The 19,030-nt window shown below is 41.8% G+C and overlaps 1 protein-coding gene across 1 annotated transcript in view; it reads left to right on the top strand.

Moving 5' to 3' along the window:
- Positions 1-19,030, top strand: part of LCP2 (lymphocyte cytosolic protein 2) — a 70,215-nt gene that overhangs the window by 31,119 nt on the left and 20,066 nt on the right. Inside the window, exons 8-17 of the mRNA XM_007939752.1 lie at positions 2,171-2,268; positions 4,670-4,736; positions 4,842-4,925; positions 9,319-9,344; positions 9,452-9,483; positions 9,647-9,751; positions 12,048-12,078; positions 15,251-15,263; positions 15,992-16,121; positions 17,520-17,569. Coding sequence (XP_007937943.1) covers positions 2,171-2,268; positions 4,670-4,736; positions 4,842-4,925; positions 9,319-9,344; positions 9,452-9,483; positions 9,647-9,751; positions 12,048-12,078; positions 15,251-15,263; positions 15,992-16,121; positions 17,520-17,569 — 636 coding nt within the window. The remainder of the gene's footprint in view (positions 1-2,170; positions 2,269-4,669; positions 4,737-4,841; positions 4,926-9,318; positions 9,345-9,451; positions 9,484-9,646; positions 9,752-12,047; positions 12,079-15,250; positions 15,264-15,991; positions 16,122-17,519; positions 17,570-19,030) is intronic.

Below are 19,030 nucleotides of genomic sequence, written 5' to 3'. Positions count from 1 at the left end.
TTTTTCTTCATATAGTCCAGCTTCTCAGATTATTTGCTCAGCATATAGATTGAATAGGTGTGGAAAAAGAATACAACCCTGACGCACCCCCTTCTTGATTTTAAACCATGTAGTGTCCCCTTGTTCTGTTCGAACTACGTTGTAGTAGTGATGGTCATGTAAGATAAACACATACACACCTGCGTACTATAATATCAGATGAAACCAAAAAACAAACTCACTGCCATTGAGCATTGAGTTGATTCTGACTCACAGCGACTCCCAATGGGTTTCTAAGGCTGTAAATCTTCACGGAATTAGATCACCCTATATTCCTTCTGTGGAGCAGCTGGTGGGTTTGAACCACTGACCTTGTGGTTAGCAGCCAAATGCCTTATCCACTATGACACCAGAGCATGGACTGGAAATCAATACCACAGCAAAAAAAAAAAAAAACAACTCACTGCTACCAAGTTGATCTCAACTCATAGTGACCCCCATTGGATTTCTGAGGTGGAAAATCTTTACGGAAGTACATTGCCCCGTCTTCTTCCACAGAGTGGCTGGTGGGTTTGAACTGTCAGCCTTCTGAGTAGCAGTCAAATGCCTTAGGCACTACACCACCAGAGCTACAATACCACACACACACACACACACACACACACATTAATACTGTCTAGTCCTTTATACTTGTGTCATAATTTGCAATTTTAAAGCACATTCACAAACTCTACCTCAAAACCTCATTTTGTATTTTCAAGAGCCCTATGAGATAGGGCAACAATCATCAAGCCAATCTCATATACAGACTGAGGTGCAGAGAAGAAATAGGTAACTGACTTTTTGTGTCAGTCATGAGGATACAGAATGAACAAAACAGTCTTCCTCTCAAGAAAATGCATAGTCTTGTGAATGAAGCAGCAGCAAACAAATGCATCTCAACATTTTTTAATTTAACGGTGATATAAACAGGAAAACAAGTTCAGGAGATGAGGCTGGTCTGGACTTGCTTCCCTGAAATTTAAAGGATAAGTGGGAGTTGGTTAAGTACGTTTGGAAAGTGAATGTGGGAATGAAGCATTCCAAACAGGGAAATGGCCATGCAAAAGCCCTGAGGCTTGAAAGGAGCCTGGCACATTGGAGGAGCTGAGAGCCAGCCAGTACGGATGGTGCAGCATGGGATTATAAACCTAAACCTGTGCTCTGAGGAAGAATGACACCTCTGCACAGCTGGGGTTAGGGTGAGGCAGAGAGGCATCTAGGGCACCAAACGTAAAGAACCGCTCACCCCCTTATCTCTCTCACCTCATATTTCTGTCCTGGCCTTTCCCTGACTTGCACATAGAAAATTGCTGGCTTGTTGACCTGGCCTAAAATGACTTCTGAGGTGATCAGAATAATGTGAGTTTCTGTTGAAGGCAAGTCCAGTCCCCAGTTAGAGGTGTGTGATTTGGTCATGGGAGCTGGTGCTCAGATCCCCTACCCAACTCCTTTTAAGCGAAGAGATGACCAAAAAGAGAAAGTACGAGGGGAGAGGACAGCCCAGTTGGTGTATGAGGGAAAGGAGGAGGCCCCAGAGCAGGATCCTCATAAGCAGTGACAACATGTGTATATGTCCCTATGTCCACATGTGTATGCACGTATAGGTCTATACATATATCTCTGTGTGTGCAAGTGTTTGTATATATGCATAAATTTGTGGGCATGTGTGTAAGCACGTGTTTGTGTACACACATATGCATGTATATGTACATATGTATCTGTAAGCATGTACGTGTGTGTGGTTTTATCTATATTCATGTGTGTGTATGTGTATCTGTGCATAAGGGGGTATGTTTATGCTTACTTCTTTATAATTTTTTTCTGAAAACACTCCCTCATGGTATTGGGTTAGCTAACACAAAGGTGCCTTTTTCTCACACTTTGAGCAGCAAAAACTCTGATAACCATTCATTTACGAAAGGTGAAGTGAAAGTTACTCCTAGGTATCAAAAGAATAAAATAAACCAGCTCAGGAACTGAGGGTGGGCATGAGGCCAGCGACACCCCACTACTTGTAAGATTCAAGTTTGGGACAAGTCCCTACCACAGCTTGGGGCTTGCACTGACACTGTTGGTCAGCTAACACTCTCCTTAGTTTAGTACTTCTCCTTTCATTTTAGTTTCATTTCATTTCCTTGCATTTCCACAGATCGGCCTGCCTCTGGGAAGGGTCCCCAGCAGCCTCCAGTGCCCCCTCAGAGACTGATGGCTGCCCTCCCTCCCCCGCCAGCCAGCAGGAATCACGCGGTAAGCCTGCCTTCCTCTAGGGGACTTTGTGTTCATTCTCCTTATTTCCTCTGCCAGAGAAGGGCAGGGGAGTGGAGAAGCTACTAACATCTTTATCTAATTCTAATTTTGTAAGAAAATATTATACAGAGGCTAGGAAAATGCATACCCAGGTACTTACAGTGGTTTTTCTTGGGGGGGGGCGGTAGGGGTGGAAATTATTGGTAGTTTCACATCATGTTGTTGTTGTTGTTATGTGCCATCAAGTCAGACCCAACTCATAGCGACCCCTCCTTGGGTTTCCGAGGTGGTATTACTATGGAAGTAGACTGCCCAACCTACTTTCCGAGGAGTGGCCACTGGGTTTGAACCATCAGCCTTCTGGTTAGCAGTCAAGTGCCTTAGGCACTAAGCTACCAGAGCTCCTGTTTCACGTCATAATGCTTTTAAAGAAATAAAAAAAAACATAAACAATATAAATACTTGTATAATAACAAGACCCTTTCTCGTATTTACTATACTATTATTTTCCACTATTGTAAATAGGTGAAAACTGTAAAATAAACTCTACGAAAATCATATTAAGTAACTGGCACTTACCAGCCCAGCGTTGAGGGCACAAAGCCTTCCTCTCTTCTGCAAAGACTTCCACCACCTGCTGGCCAATGCCTGAAATGCCAGGCACAAATGCCTTCACACCAGGAGGGTTGCCAGGCGGTCAGCCCTGAGAGAAAGAAAAGTCAGCAAATTTGCTTTCCTCTTCCTATAAGCATTCAGTCCTGGTCCTGTGGATCTAATTACATACTCAGATGCCAAGAAGCTCAGGCTAAGGAGTCAGTAAGTGGGAATGTGCTCTTTTTACGAGTGACCGGAGCACTAATCATTAAGCTATAGCTAACACAAAAGTGTGAGGTGTAGAGTGAAGGGTTGGAACTATATTCCTCAAAGTTCAAAATGCAGATCACACTACAGTTGGGGTCCCCACCTAAGAATATATGGCTTCCTCTTGCTATTGCAGTTCCATTGCACAGAGAGTTATTGGGGCTGAATTTATCTACAAATGCATTTTGCTATTGAAATCTGGTTGAATCTCCCCAGAGGTGGCTTTGAAGAGAGGCCTGGTGATCTTCAAAAAAAATCTGTAGAGCACAGTTCTACTCTGATACACATAGAGTCTCCATGAGTTAGAATTGACTCAAGGACAACAGAAAATTGAAATTTGAAGGCCTTCACCTCCAACTCTTGGGACACATAATTTCCTCCTTCAGTCAAGAGATATTTATAAGCACCTACTGTGTACCAAGTAGTGTTCTAGTTGTGGGGGATACAGTGGAAAGAAGACAAACAAAGCCCTTACTTCTATGAAGTTTAGATTTTAGGTAAGGGGAGATGGATAATAAACAAGTAAAGAGATGTATAAACAAGATAGGTTTAGTTGAAGTGTGTGGTTAGAGTGACAGGAGGCCAGCTAAGGTGATGATGGATGACAGGGTGACATTGAGTTGGTACAGAATGAGCCAGTCATGGGGAGAGCCAGGAGAAGGACATTCCTGGCAGAGGGAAGCATAGTATAGACATGTCAAAGAGGGTTTGCACTTGAGATTTTATAGTTGCTGCAAGAAGACCCTTTTGGTGAGACTGCAGCAAGCATTGGAGAGAGAAGCACAAGGAGTTGAGAGTGGACAGAGATCATCTCATGTAGGGCCTTGCAGGCCATGGCGAGTTTTTATTCTGTTCTGAATATGAAGGATGGTTTAACAGGGGAATGACACATTCACCTGGCTGTTATGCAAAAAACACTTTGCATGAGAGAGTAGAAACAGGGAGTGCAGATAGGGGGCTATTGGAGAAGTTCAAGTGAGAAATGGAGATGTACGCTTGTGAGTGGAGTCCTGTTGTTGTTGTTGTTGTTACGTGCCGTCGAGTCGGCCCCGACTCATAGCGACCCCTCCTTGGGTTTCCGAGGCAGTATCACTACGGAAGTAGGATTGCCCAACCTTCCTTCCGAGGAGTGGCTGGTGGGTTTGAACCGCCAGCCATCTGGTTAGCAGGCAAGTGTCTTAGCCACTATGCTACCAGAGCTCCCGAGTGGAGTCCTAGCATAGTATAAATTGTTAACGTGCTTGGCTTTTAACCAAAACGTTGGCATTTTGAGTTCACCCAGAGGCATGTTGAAAGAAAGGCCTGATGATCTACTTCTGAAAAAATCAGCCATTGAAAACCCTGTGGAGCATAGATGTACTCTGACACATTTGGTGCCATCGGGAGTCAGAGTTAACTTGATGACAACTAGTTGCTTGTGGGTGGAACATGGGGATGGAGAAAAACGAACAGAGCCAGATATATTTTGGGAGACAAAGCCACCAGGATTTGCTGATGTGCTAGGAATGCTTCCTAACATCTACATCTTTCTTTTAAGCAGCCGCTACCTCCACCCCAGCCCAATCACGAAGAGCCTAATAGAAGTAGAAACCCCAAAACAACAAAGCGTAAGTACAAGGGCTGCCCTCTCTTGCCCATCAGCCCACCTGCATTACTACACCCAACCACATGCTTTCTTCTTTTTAATTGACCTCTGTTTTCTTCCCTTGCAGTCCCTGCTCCTTCCATAGACAGAAGCAAGAAACCTCCCCTAGATCGGTCATTAGCTCCATTTGACAGAGAGCCCTTCACACTAGGTTGGTATAACTCAAATTTGATGAGCTCAGGCTTATTAGTAAAATTAATGTTCTGTAAGAAGAAAATGTTTTATGAAAAGCTCAAAAGAAAAAAAAAAAAAAAAAAGCTACTGCCATTGAGTCCATTCCGACTCATAGCAGCCCCCATTGGGTTTCCAAGGTGGTAAATCTTTATGGAAGTAGATTGCCCAGTCTTCCTTCCGTGTAGTGGCTGGTGGATTTGAACCGCCAAGCTTCTGGTTAGCAGTCAAGTGCCTTAGGCACTGCACCGCTAGTGCTCCTTATAAAGAGCTAAAGTGTTATGCAAATGGCAGAGTTGTTTTTGATGTTTTGTCAGAGTTGACAAAACAGTAGGTATACTACAGTCCTCATCCCCCAGAGTCTGCACAGAAGATTCTTGGATTACTGCTACCTCCACATGGAACTGTTCTGAATTTAATTCTAAACTTTAGCTACTGTTTATTGAACACCTGTTGCTGTTAGGTGCCGCCGAGTCAGTTCCGACTCATAGTGACCCTATGTATAATAGAATGAAATACTGCCCTGTCCTGCGCCAGCTTCACAACCCTTGCTGTGCTTGAGCCCACAGTCCCAGCCACTGTGTCAATCCATCTCGTTGAAGAAGGTCTTCCCCTTTTTTACTGACCCCCTACTTTACCAAGCATGATATCCTTCTCCAGGGAGCTCTGGTGGCACAGTGCTTAAAGCATTGAGCTGCTAAGCAAAAGGTCAGCAATTTGAACTCACTAGCTGCTCTACAGGAGAAAGACGAGGCAGTCTGCTTCTGTACAGATTTACAGCCATGTCATAAATAGACTATCAAGCATAATTCAAAATGCACAGGCAGTGGAAGAGAAAGTAGATGACTGGGATCTTTTAAAAGTTAAATTTTTATGTACATCAAAAGACTTCCTCAAAGGGCGAAAAGAGAACCTACAGATTGGGAAAAAATATTCAGCTATGATATACCTGACAAAGGTCTTCTCTCTAAAATTTATAGAATTCTTCAACACCTCAACACCAAAAAGACAAACAATCCAATTGAAAAATGGGCAAAGGACATGAACACACACTTCACTAAAGATATACAGGTGGTCATCAAATGCATGAGGAAATGCTCATGATCATTAGCCATTAGAGAGATGCAAATCAAAACAACAATGAGATATCATCTCACCCCAGCAATAATAGCAAAGTTCGACAAGACAGAATATAGCAAATGCTGGTGAGGGTATGGAGAGATTGGAACTCTTATACACTGCTGGTGGGACTGTAAAATGGTAGAGCCACTGTGGAAAATGGCATGGTGTTTCTTAAAAAATTGAAAATAGAAATACCATTTGATCCAGCAATTCCATTACTAGGAATATATCCTAAAGAGGTGCAGCAGAACATCAATATATATATGCACACTTATGTTAATCACAGCACAATTCACTATAGCAAAGAGATGGAAACAACCTAAATGCCCAGCAACAGATGAATGGATAACCAAACTATGGTATGTTAACACAACGGAATACTATGCAACATTAAAGAATAATGAAGAATACGTGAATCATCTCATAATGTGGATGAACTGGAGGACATTATGCTAATTGAAATAAGTCAATTACAGAAAGATAAACATTGTATGAGTTCATTATTGTAAAAAGTGAAGGAAATGTTTAAGCAAGGAAGGAAATTCACTGTAGGTTACTGGGGATAGGAGGGAAGGGGAGGGAAAATTTCTTACTAGTTGGGAGTCACATGTTGATTTGGGTGAGGGGAGGGGTGGTATGGCAAGAGTGTGTGATCATCTTGGTGACAGAAGCATGCACAAAAGATATAGACAACAGAGGCAAATACTATTACATGCACAATACTACATTACCAGTGGCAGCAAACACTAGGCTATGGGTAAATGACAGATGAGATCAAGTAAGGTTAGGTGAATATACCCAAGACCAAGGGTAGATTTGGCTGAAGATAGTCTTACATAAGTGCTTGTGCTACGAATTATCCACATACATGACAGAAGTAACAGATGACAAGGTTGGAGTAGCTTTTCAGAGACAACCAAACACTTTGAGGGAGAAAAATCACCACTGGGCCCACCAACTCAGCACCAGTCTCAGGGGACCTCATGCTCAATTGGTACAACATAGTATATAAAAATCTTGTTCTGCATCCTACTTTAGTGAGTAGCAACTGAAGTCTTAAAATCTTTCAAGTGGTCATCAAAGGTGCAAACTATTGGTCTCCTCTCATGTGGAACAAAGAAGAGTGAGGAAATTCAAAGTCATTTGGAAACAATTAGTCCAAAGATATGATGGACCATGAGGTCCTCAGCCTTCACAACCCTGAGACCAGAAAAACTAGATGGTGCCCAGCTACCAATGCCAACCACTTGGAAAGGGATCAAATTGGAGATCCTAGATAGAGTGGGAGGAAAAATCTGGAACATAATTCAAAAACACAAAAATGACCAGAATTACTGGCCAGATAGAGGCTGGTGGAACCCTTGAGACTATGACCCAGAGTTATCCTTCAGGCCTGGAAATAGACTTACTTCCATGGATTAGCTCTCAGTCCAATAGTAGAAAGACCTACAAGCAGAACATCTACCCCAGGGAGATGGACCCACCTACCCTAGGGAGATGCAACCCGTAGATCAACCAATTATGAGACATCAGAAAGGCAGCATTCACATAGAAGGAAAGCTGGACAGACAAGAATGCATAGATAAGAAAGGCACAGGGAAGGAGTAGTTACAGGGAGGAGAGCTTTTTATGGTTGGGGATTGTAATCAAGGCTGTGAAACCAAACATGCATGAACTGTTGAAAGTAAAACAAATCTGCTTTGTAAATTTGCACCCAAATCACAATGAATAAAATAAAATAAATTAAAAAAAAAAAAAAAAAAAAAAATAAAAAAAAAAAAAAAAAAAAAAGATTTACAGCCATCAAAGTCCTGTGAGGCAGTTCCATTGAGCATCTACTACCATATTATTTCTGATTCTCACATCAACTCCACAACCACCACCACATAACTTGTTTAAGGTCACATAGGATTTGTGCCTACCCCTGGGTGAATCCAGTTAGTCATACTTTTATTCCACTGAAGACAAAGGTCATGTTCACTCTGGGGATGTCAGACAGAGGCAAAAATCAATTGCTTTGAATAATTTTGCAATGCAGAGTTCTCAGGCTCACCTGGTGTTTCTCAGGGAGCCTGTGTGTCATCTGTTCCAGGAAAAAAATAAACAAACAAAACCGAAACCACCAACAGAATAACAACCAAAAATAATTTATAGCACATCAGGAGAATCTCCAGAGCTCCTGGGTGGTGTAAACAGTTAATGCACTCAGCTGCTAACTGAAAGGTTGGAGGCTCAAGTCCACCCAGAGGTGCCTGAGAAGAAAAGCCTGCCAATCTACTTCTGAAAAATCAGCCATTAAAAACCCTGCTCTGACACACATCGGACCACTATGAGTCAGAGTTCACTAGATAGCAACTACTAGGAGAATTTCCAGACATCCTCTACCCCAAGTTAAAACTTTTTCCAGAAATACTTGCAAAGAAACTAACTGGAATACTTCATTTAATATCAAGTATACCATAAGATAAGGAGCTTTTGTAGTGCTGTGCCTAAGGCATTTGATTGCTAACTAGAAGGTTGGCAGTTCAAACCTACCAGCTGCTCTGCAGAAGGAAGGTGGGGCAGTCTACTTCCATAAAGATTTACTGCCTTGGAAAACCAATGAGGGTCACTATGAGTCAGAATCAACTCAATGGAAGTCAAAAAAATCAAAAACCAAACTCACTGCTGTCGAATTGGATCTGATTTGTAACGACACCTTCTTGTGTTTCCAAGGTGGAATCACTACGGAAGTAGATTGCCCAACCTTCCTTCCAAGGACTGGCTGGTGGATTTGAACGACCAACCTTTTGGTTAGCAGTCAAATGCCTGGGTTCTTTTGGGTTTTACCATAGGATGGGAGGAAAATTAAGCCCTTCATGGCAAACTGGGTTTATTTCAGATGTGGAAATTAAACTCAAGCCAAAGGACACTCTGGCCAATAAAAGAGACATAAAATGCCAGAAGACACTAAGCCTTTTTATCACCAGTTATATAAAATAAAATATTAAAAAGAAACACAGAATCAACAACACTATTTGTATGTGTGCAATGCTATGTGACCTTGGGCAAGTCACTTAATTTCTCTGAGCCTGAAAAGTTAGATGCTCTGTAAGAGAACCTTCCAGGTTGAAAGTCATGATTCTTCAACACTTAAACCCAATCAGCCTACTGAAGGTCTCAGACACTCATGGTTTTATCAAACTATATTTTTAAACCTTCTGTTATTTAAGTCTTGAATTCAAGATCCATCTGTTGTTTGTTATTTACAGGAAAGAAGCTAGCATTTTCTGACAAGGTAAGATGTTTCCCTGCTTTTTGTATTTTTGTTTCATTTTTTGCATCTTGTCCTTATTCTTTGAAAAGTGCTGGGGAAACGCGCACATCTTCCTCTTTGTTTTACAGCCCTCGGTCCCAGTCCCGGTCCCGGCAGGCAGGTAAGACACTCTACTGCATTTGCAGAAAGGTACATAAAGGTACATGGTACATCCCAGTCCTGGTCCCAGTCCCAGCAAGCAGGTAAGACACTTTACTGCATCTGCAAAAGGTACATGGTACATGCTGTAAGTTTCTCATACAGTCTTTCTCTCAACTATGCAGGCCTCTAGGGGAGAATTTACCCAAGATGCAAAAGCCTCCTTTACCACCAACCACTGAGAGACATGAAAGAAGCCCCCTGCCAGGGAAGAAGCCACCTGTGCCAAAGTAACTATCTTCTGCTGTGTGAGCTTTTCATTCAAACAAGTGGATGCAGCAGACTGCCTGCTTAGTGTTAGCACTACCTTGGAGTCTGAGAATAATGGGCATTTTTGGGTGGAAGTGAAGTCTTTTTACTGCTGTGATTGAGACACATTTGTGCTGCTCATGTTAGATGTCTCTAACCAAGGTCTCTTTGGAGAAAATGGAAATCTAGCAAAGAAATGATTAGAGAGTTGCTTAAACAGAAGTATGGGCATCATATTTTTTTATGGAGAGCTTGTCCTCAGACGGCAAATATTTGGTTGAGTTTTCCTACCTCGTTATAATAAAGCCTTCTTGTGCATAGGAACTGTACCTACCATTTCATTTTCAATGCAGGTTAAAATTAAACAAACACAAACAAAAAAAACTCACTTCCATCGAGTCGGATCTGACTCACAGTGACCCCTTCTTGGGTTTCTAAGGCGGTGTCACTACAGAAGTAGTTTGCCCAATCTTCCTTCTGAGGAGTGCCTGGTGGGTTTGAACTGCCAGCCTTCTGGTTAGCAGTCAAGTGCCTTAGGCACTATGCCACCAGAGCTCTCTCAATACAGGTAGCAGAGAGAGGAAGCAATTGGGGGAAGGCTTTGAGGCCACCGTCAGTGGCTTCCTTACTGCTCAACCATATTTTCTAATTGCAGAATACTGAGGTTTGCCCTAATGTTTCTAACTTTACTATAAAGTTCTTTGAAGCCTATTTACCAAATGGAGTAACTGTATCTGAAGTCAGGCTCAACTCCTTAACTACTTGTTAAGCATATTACCAAGACTTCTATTGGTTTCCTCTGTGAAATGGGGATTTGTAACTATAACTGTTGTTTGGTTTGTAAGGCTTAAATCAGGGTCAGGGCTGTTGGCAGCTGTCTTCCAGGTGGCTCTGAATCATGGCATCCTTTCATATAACAGAACAAAACATGGCCAGTCCTGTGCCATCTTCGTGACCTTTGATATGTTTTAGGCTATTCTGTCCATCTGTCTCATTTTTGCTGCCCCTCCACTTTACCAAACATCATGTCCATGGGTTTATCCTGATCACGTGTTCAAAGTAAATGAGTCAAAAATCTCACCACCCTCACTTCTAAGCTACATTCTGGGACCAAACCTAGGGCATGCCAAAAACTCAGTAATCAAGTTAAATAATATTTCGATGCAACATATAAAAAAATCAAAATGAACAAAAAAAGAAATCTCAGTGAACAGAGTATCAAAGGATTAAATAAAGATGGGATGAGATGGTGATATGTGAAGCATCTGACACATAGTAGTTGTTCAACAAACTTCCCTCCTCTTTTCCCCTCTCCTTCAGGAGAACATGGTGTGGGGACAGGCATTACAGATGCCTGCACAGGTTAAGGCTGCTGTCACCAAATCTGTGACTAGCCTGTTCATCTGGGCCAACTGCACTGAGCCCTTTTGGAAAAATCCCCAAACAACAACATTTTCCAATTGTCTTCTTTTCACACGGAGGGTGAGCCCTGAGATAGCTATTTTAAAACATCAGCAAAGAGGAACATTGCCTAAAATGGTGTCATTTGCTCTGAGAAACATCTACTCAGTGAAATTTAAAAGCTACTGAAGAGTGAGTTTGCTGACTAAAATCCATATATATATGTTTATACCATATATACACATATATACCAAACCAAAAAGCCAAACTCACTGCCATCAAGTCATTTCTGACTCATAGCAACTCTCATTGGGTTTCTAAGGCGGTCAGTCTTTATGGCAGTAGATTGTCCTGTCTTTCTTCCATGGAACGGCTGGTAGGTTTGAACCGCCAACTTTCTGCTTAGCAGTCAAATGCCTTAGGCATTATGCCACCAGAATTTCTATATGTGTGTGTATGTGTGTGTATATAGTTTTATATATATGTATGTATATATATATATACACACACATAAATATAATTATTTGCTGCAATAGCTAAGCAGAATAAAGAGTTGCCTAGCTCAGCTTGCAATGATGAAGGAACACTGAGTAACCAAACTTCCCTTCCACTCCTTTGCCACTACCTTTCTGCTAGGGGTTTTGCTTCCCATCTTCCAACAGCTCAGTGGGCTTGATTTCTTGTTATGAAATTAAGTAAAACTATATTCTACTTCCATAAAGATTTACCACCTTGGAAACCCGAAGGGGTAGCTATGAGTCGAGATCAACTTGATGGCAGTGGGTTTGGTTTCTTTTTTGGTTTATCTATAGTCTAAGGCCAGCTCTTGCAAACTCCTGATTCTCTGTTCTTTTTCTTTGCCCTGCTTCATTTCAGACATGGCTGGGGACCAGACAGAAGAGAGAATGTAAGTACCAACTATGTTGTAAATGCTTTGCATAGGGAAAACCAGTGTAGGCTCTGTGGAGGTTGGAACTGTACCTGTCTAGGCCTTTTTTGAATTCCAGGACTGTACACAGTAGGATATTGAATACTTAGTGTTCTGGCTTTCCCTCATGCATGACAGGCTGTACTGCTTAGCTCTTGTCTCTTGGAGAGCATCCAGTGTGGTTGGGTTAAATACAGCCTCATTTAAAGAAAATAAAATTTTTTTAAAAAAAAACATCAAGTTGACTCTGACTCTTGGAGACCCCATGTGTATCAGAGTGAAACAGTGTTCCATAGGATTTTCAATAGCTGGTTTTTCGGAAATAGATTGTCAAGCCTTTCTCATAAGGCACTTCTGGGCTGTCTTGAACTTCCAACTTTTTGTTAGCAACCAAGCAAAGTAACAACAATTTGTACTACCCAGGGACTCCTGGGACCCCATTATTGTTGCTGTTGTTAGGTACCATCAAGTCAGCTCCAACTCATAGCAACCCCACGTACAACAGAACGAAACACTGCCCAATCCTGGCACCAGCCTCATAATACTTGCTATACATGAGCCCATCATCACAGCCACTGTGTCAGTCCATCTTGTTGAGGGCCTTCCCCTCTTTGTTGACCCTCCACTTTACCAAGCATGACATCCTTCTCCAGAGAATGGTCCCTTCTGACAACATGACCAAAGTAGGTGAGACAAAGTCTGGTCATTCTTGCTTCCAAGGAACATTCTGGCTGCACTTCATCCAGGACAGATTTGTTAGCTCTTCTGGCAGTTCATAGTACTCTCAGTATTCTTTGCCAACACCGCAACTCAAAAGCATCAACTGTTCTTCAGTCTTCCTTATTCATTGTCCAGCTTTCACATCTATATGAGACGATTGAAAACACCATGACTTGGGTAAGGCGCATCTTAGTCTTCAAAAAGACATCTTTGCTCTTCAGCACTCTCAAGAGGCCTTTTGCAGCAGATTTGCCCAGTGAAATGCATCACCTGATTTCTTAGTGCTGCTTCCATTGGTGTTGTTTGGGACCTAAGCAATATGAAATCTCTGACAACTTCACCCTTTTCTCCATTTATCATGATGCTGCTTATTGGTCTGGTTGTGAGGATTTTTGTTTTCTTTATGTTGAGGTGCAATCTATACTGCAGACTATAGTCTATAATTTTCATCAGTAAGTGCTTCAAGTAATCTTCACTTTTGGCAAACATGGTTGTGTTGTCTGCCTATCACAGGTTGTTAATGAGTCTTCCTCCAATCCTGATGCCACACTCTTCTTCATATAGTCCAGCTTCTTGGATTATTTGCTCAGCATGCAGATTGAATAAGTATGGTAAATGGAGCCCCATTACCAGGTGGCAAAGCATGGTGAAGGGTATGGGGTGAAAGGAAGAATGAAGTGGCCTCAAGCCAAAGTTTCCAAGATCTCTGATTTCTGATGACCTGAAAAAGAGAGGCTATAATGTTTACCAAGTGTCTACCATGTACAAGCTGTCATGCTAGCTACTTTAGGGAGAACAACTGTTACAGTTTGCCTGGGACTTTCCCAGTTTTAGCACTTAAATCTCAGGACTTGGGAGCTTCATCAGTCCCAAGTAAACAAAGATGGTTGATCATCATAGCTTGCATGTGTTTTGTACTTAATGATCCTGTGAGGAATCATCCTTTCTTTTTTACTGAGAGGAAATAGAGCCTCAGAATGAGTAAGAAACACACTCCTAGTTGCACAGCTAGCTGTTTGCACCACCAAACCTCATTCCTTATCTTAAGAGTAGGGAAAAATAACACACCTCTTCTATTTTTCAATACTTTTCACACTCTCTGTCTATTTTTCAATGTTTCTGTGAAGATAAATAAATTCAGGGATGGAGCCACACTTGGGAAGCTGCACTATAAAGAAACAAAATCGTTTTGCTTTTAAAAAGAGTGGCCACTGCAAAGTAGAGACAAAAAAGAAGGCTGAGCTTTGTTTGAGTGAGACAGATTTGAGGTCAAATCCATGTTGGTAAATCGGGAATCCTTTCTGAGCATGATGACTCCCTCTATGAAATGAGGATATTAAATCCTTGAGGGTTTGGTAGGAGAATTGAATGAAATGTTGCATGAATCTTTCAGGCATAGAGTAGATACTGTTCTATCTTGGGGAACTTTTGTTGTTGTTAGCTGCCATCAAGTTGGTCCTCCGCTCATGGCAAGTCCATGCACAACAAAGTGAAATCCTGTCAGATCCTGCACTGCACAATGCCCATGAATGGTTGCAGATTGAATCATTGTGATCCATTGGGTTTTTACTGGCTGATTTCAGTAATAGATTGCTAGGCCTTTCTTATTCTGCCTTAGTCTGGAAGCTCCACTGAAAACCTGTTCAACATTATAGCAATCTTCCACTAACAGATAGGTAAGAGCTGAGCAAGAGGTGCATTGTCTGGGAACCCAACCTGGGTCTCCTTCATGGAAGATGAGAATTCTACCACTGAACTACCACTGGCTCCTTTAGGAAGTTTTAAAAATCAAACCAAATTCACTGCCATTGAGTCGATTCAGCTCACAGTGACTCCTTGGGTTTCCGAGGCGGTATCTCTACAGAAGTAGATTGCCCAATCTTCCTTCCAAGAAATGGTGAGTGGGTTTGAACTGCCAGGCTTCTGGTTAGCAGTCAAATGCCTTAGGCATTATGCCACCAGAGCTTTTGTTGTTGTTGTTGTTATGTGCCATCGAGTCGGCCCCGACTCATAGCAACCCCTCCTTGGGTTTCCGAGGCAGTATCACTACAGAAGTAGGATTGCCCAACCTTCCTTCCGAGGAGTGGCTGGTGGGTTTGAACCACCAGCCTTCTGGTTAGCAGTCAAGTGCTTTTAGCCACTATGCTACCAGAGCTCCTACCAGAGCTTTTAGGCATTGCAAAATATATTTTATGCCTATAGGAGAAGAGTCTCAGATTGGAGTGTCTTTAGATGGTCATTTATATTAAGAAAATTCAAGCCATTTAACAAGCCCTGCTATTCTCCATAATATATTCATTATAGGGAGTCATGTGCTAAAGAAAGAAACAGATACTTACATAATTGATGAATACAGAAGAATGCAGATCTTCTTTTGAAATTGTGTTTTGATGATAGGTTAATTCTTTTTTTCTTTCCTCCCTCCTTCCAGGATGAAGATGATGGTATGTTCAAAAAAGCCTCCTTACAACTCATTTCTTCATTTTTTTGCTCAAACATTCAAATATCATTATTTAGTATAGGAACTTCATAAAATCAATGAGAATTGTTAAATTAATAGTAAATAGACATATATCCATTGATATACTTAATAACTATAATAAAATGAAATTATTTGGTTGGGTTATCAAAGACATTGTTAATTAGTTAATTAAATAGTTAATTAATTATTAACATCTGTAACAATACATATTATTTCATTGTATCACAAAGTTAAAAATTGCATGTATGGCTTGATAGAAAATTTCTAATATTTATGCCCTCTGACGTGTGGGTAAAGAACCACAAACTGCAGGTCAATGAATCACATAGAATTTTGGCTTTCATAAAACAGAATAAGACAAAGCAAAATGAAATTGTGACTCATGTCTGAAATGCAAAATGTTCCCAGGCAATAATTTTCTGCCAAGTTAGCATCTCAGAAACTATAAAATAAAATAAATATGTATGATACAGAATAATATAGAATGGTAGAATTTTTCAATGCATTCTAAGGTTGTAACTTATCTAGAAGAACTTTTGGGGCTGGGGTTCTAGCTGACATTTTATAGCTACATCTGATCTTTACATTAATGACTTCTAAACCCTTGGGGAGCAGTTCTGGAATGTTCCTTGGTGACATTTGGGATTGTGGATCCCGTCAGCCTTCTTAATTTTTTTCTCCTCCCCACAGTGCATCAAAGACCTTTGCCCCAGCCAGCACTGCCCTCCATGAGCTCCAATACATATCCTTCAAGATCCACCAAGCTGAACCCCAAGCATTCCCTCCCATCGCCTCACATTCCTGGAGCATTCTCAGAAAGGTTTGTGGTAATGCCATGAAATTCTAACTTGTGTTGAGTCCACTCTAGAGTAAGGTAAGGGCTGGTTGATTGAGGAAGAAAGAAATGAGCCAGTGGGTAGTAAGGTGAGAAAATTTGGGGTGTTAGGAAACAAAGCCAAGCTCAACATTAAGAACATGGCAATCTACTACTGTCCCCAAGTCTCTGTACTTCTGGGGTGGGAGTGGGGAGATGTACACAGAGTTGACTGCCCCCATGGCTGTCCCAGTCAGAATAGACCCTTTTGAAAGAAATGGAGGATGTTTTCACTTAGCACCTCTTGGTTTGATTTTTGGGGGCTTTTCGTTCTTCTGTCTGTGGGCTATTGCTCATCTTCTGCCATGTCTGCCATTTTCTCATGCTCCTTCATCCCACGCTGGACCCCTCCCCTATCCTTCATACTCACAAAATATCATTTACCTGAGGTTGCTGCACCAAGCACACTTTTACTGAAGTCATGGGCTAATGGATGGAGATGGGATTGCTCAATACAGAGCAGACAGCATCTATGGCAGCTAACAACAGCAATGGCAAAGGAGCCCTGGTGACACAATGGTTAACTGCTCAGTAGTGAACTGAAAAGTCACAGTTGGAACCCACTATCCACTCCCCTGAAGAAAGATGTGGCAGTCTGCTTTCGTAAAGATTACAACCTTGGAAACCTATGGGGCAATTCTATTTTGTCCTATAGGGTCGCCATGAGTCAGAGTTAACTCAATCACAATGGTTTTGGTTTGTTTGGCTTACTAACCAAAAGGTTGACAGATTGAACTCACTTAATGGCTCTGCAGGAGAAAGACGTGATGATTAGCTTTCGTAAACATTAAGAAAACTCTGTGGAACAATTTTGATCTATAATATGGGGTCACTATGGGTCAGAATCTCAAAAGCACCTAACAACAATAACCCTTGTCCTTCCTCCTCCAACCCAGCCCCTGCAAATACTGTTGCTCTCTGAAGCAGGGACATCCAGCCCTTTCTTGTTTCTCCCCCACCTTACCCTCTCCTTGCCCTATGGAGGCATCTGGCCCTGAGGAGTGTCTGTCCACAAACAATAGGCCCTTTAGTGTGGTTGTCTCCCCAGAGGACATCTACCATTCTCCAAAGTCAAAGACCTCAAACTGCAGGCAGCTTTTTAAAATAACTCTTACAATAACACAGATTTTGTTGTTACTGTTTCTTTCTTTCTTTCTTTAACATATGAAGCTTGTTAGATTTTGGGGAGGGAGGTTCTATCTTGGTTGGAACATTAGTGAAAAGCGTATACTATGTTCCTTCCCTTCCCTGCCCAGCTCTGGTGCTTTCAAAGAGGGGAGTGGGAAGAAGCTGTCCTCTTCACCCCAGCCCAACTTAAAATTTGTCCTTTTTCTGTCTCCACAGTAACAGCAATTTTCCACAGAGTGCCTCGCTGCCACCATACTTCTCTCAAGGTTTGTACTCTAATTACCTACTCTACCTAACACATCTTCGTGACTGGATTCTCAACTTATCCCAAAGCCTTGGACAAAGGTTTTGTTGTTTACTGAAAACATATGACTTCCTCATTCAATACTTTATTCAGTGCCTGCAGAGTGCTGTTGGAATGATGGAAACTACATAAAACACCACACACACACACACACACACACACACACATACACACACACGGAGGGGCGGGGAAAGAGAGAGAGAGAGAGAGGTGAATCTACCCACAGGGTGCTTGGCTTTCTCTGTGGTTTTAAATTTCCATCATGTGCCTTGAGTTGTGAGTTGGAGGAACCTATTTCTAAAGCTTAACCTGCAAAAAAAGAAATAAATCCCTCAAGGAGCTTGTTTCTGATGCAGATTAAGAGAACTCAACCCCAAATGTTCTGAATCAGTAATTCTGGGTGAAACCCAGAATTTTTAATAAGTACCTCCTCTGTTGTTGTTGTTATGTGCCGTCGAGTTGGACCCGACTCATAGCGACCCCTCCTTGGGTATCCGAGGCAGTATCACATGGAAGTAGATTACCCCATCTTCCTTCCGAAGAGTGGCTGGTGGGTTTGAACCGCCAGCCTTCTGGTTAGCAGTCAAGTGCCTTAGGCACTATGCTACCAGGGCTCCCGTACCTCCTCTAGGTGTTCATAATATGCATTTTCTTAGAGCAGTGTTCTCAAACTATACTGTGTATACAGATCACCTAGGGATGGTGTGAAAATGCAGATTCTTTGGTAGGTCTGGGTAATCAACTTGAAGGCAGTGGGTTAGTGAGGGTTAGGTCTGAGATTCTGCATTTCTAATGAGCCCTTTGGGTGATGCTAATGCTGCAGGTCCATGGACTACTTAGAATAGCAATATAGGGTACAGGGTAGGACCAGATTGTGCTTATATTTGATACTAAAACCTTACAATTGGTGAGCATATGGTACCAAAAAACCAAACTCACTGCTGTGGAGTTAGATCTGACTCATAGAGACCCCACCTTAGGCACATGGTAAACAAAACAAAACAAAACAAAACAAAAAAAAACACTGCCATCGAGTTGGACCCAACTCATAGCGACCCCTCCTTGGGTTTCTGAGGCGGTGTCACGGCAGAAGTAGACTGCCCAACCTTCCTTCCGATGACTGGCTGGTGGGTTTGAACCGCCAGCCTTCTGGTTAGCAGTCAAATGCCTAGATGGTTTCAAAATGCTTGTCAAATGATTGAGTGTGAGTGTATGCAGAATGTTACTCATGTTAGGAAACTAACATAATGTTGCCAGATCTTCAGGGGTTTTTTCTTTTGTTTTGTTTTTGCCCCTCAAGAAAAGCTGGAAATGTGGATTTTAATGTGAAATTAATTTTAAAATATTGATTTAAAATTTTTTAAATGCTATGAGAAACAAAGGAGCTCTGGTAGCATAGTGCCTAAGGCACTTGACTGCTCAC

The sequence above is a fragment of the Orycteropus afer genome, unplaced genomic scaffold, assembly GCF_000298275.1.
Source record: "Orycteropus afer afer isolate SDZICR_OR568_19922 unplaced genomic scaffold, OryAfe1.0 scaffold00062, whole genome shotgun sequence".
Lineage (NCBI taxonomy): Eukaryota > Metazoa > Chordata > Mammalia > Tubulidentata > Orycteropodidae > Orycteropus > Orycteropus afer.
This window is presented reverse-complemented; position numbering and strand designations above follow the sequence as displayed.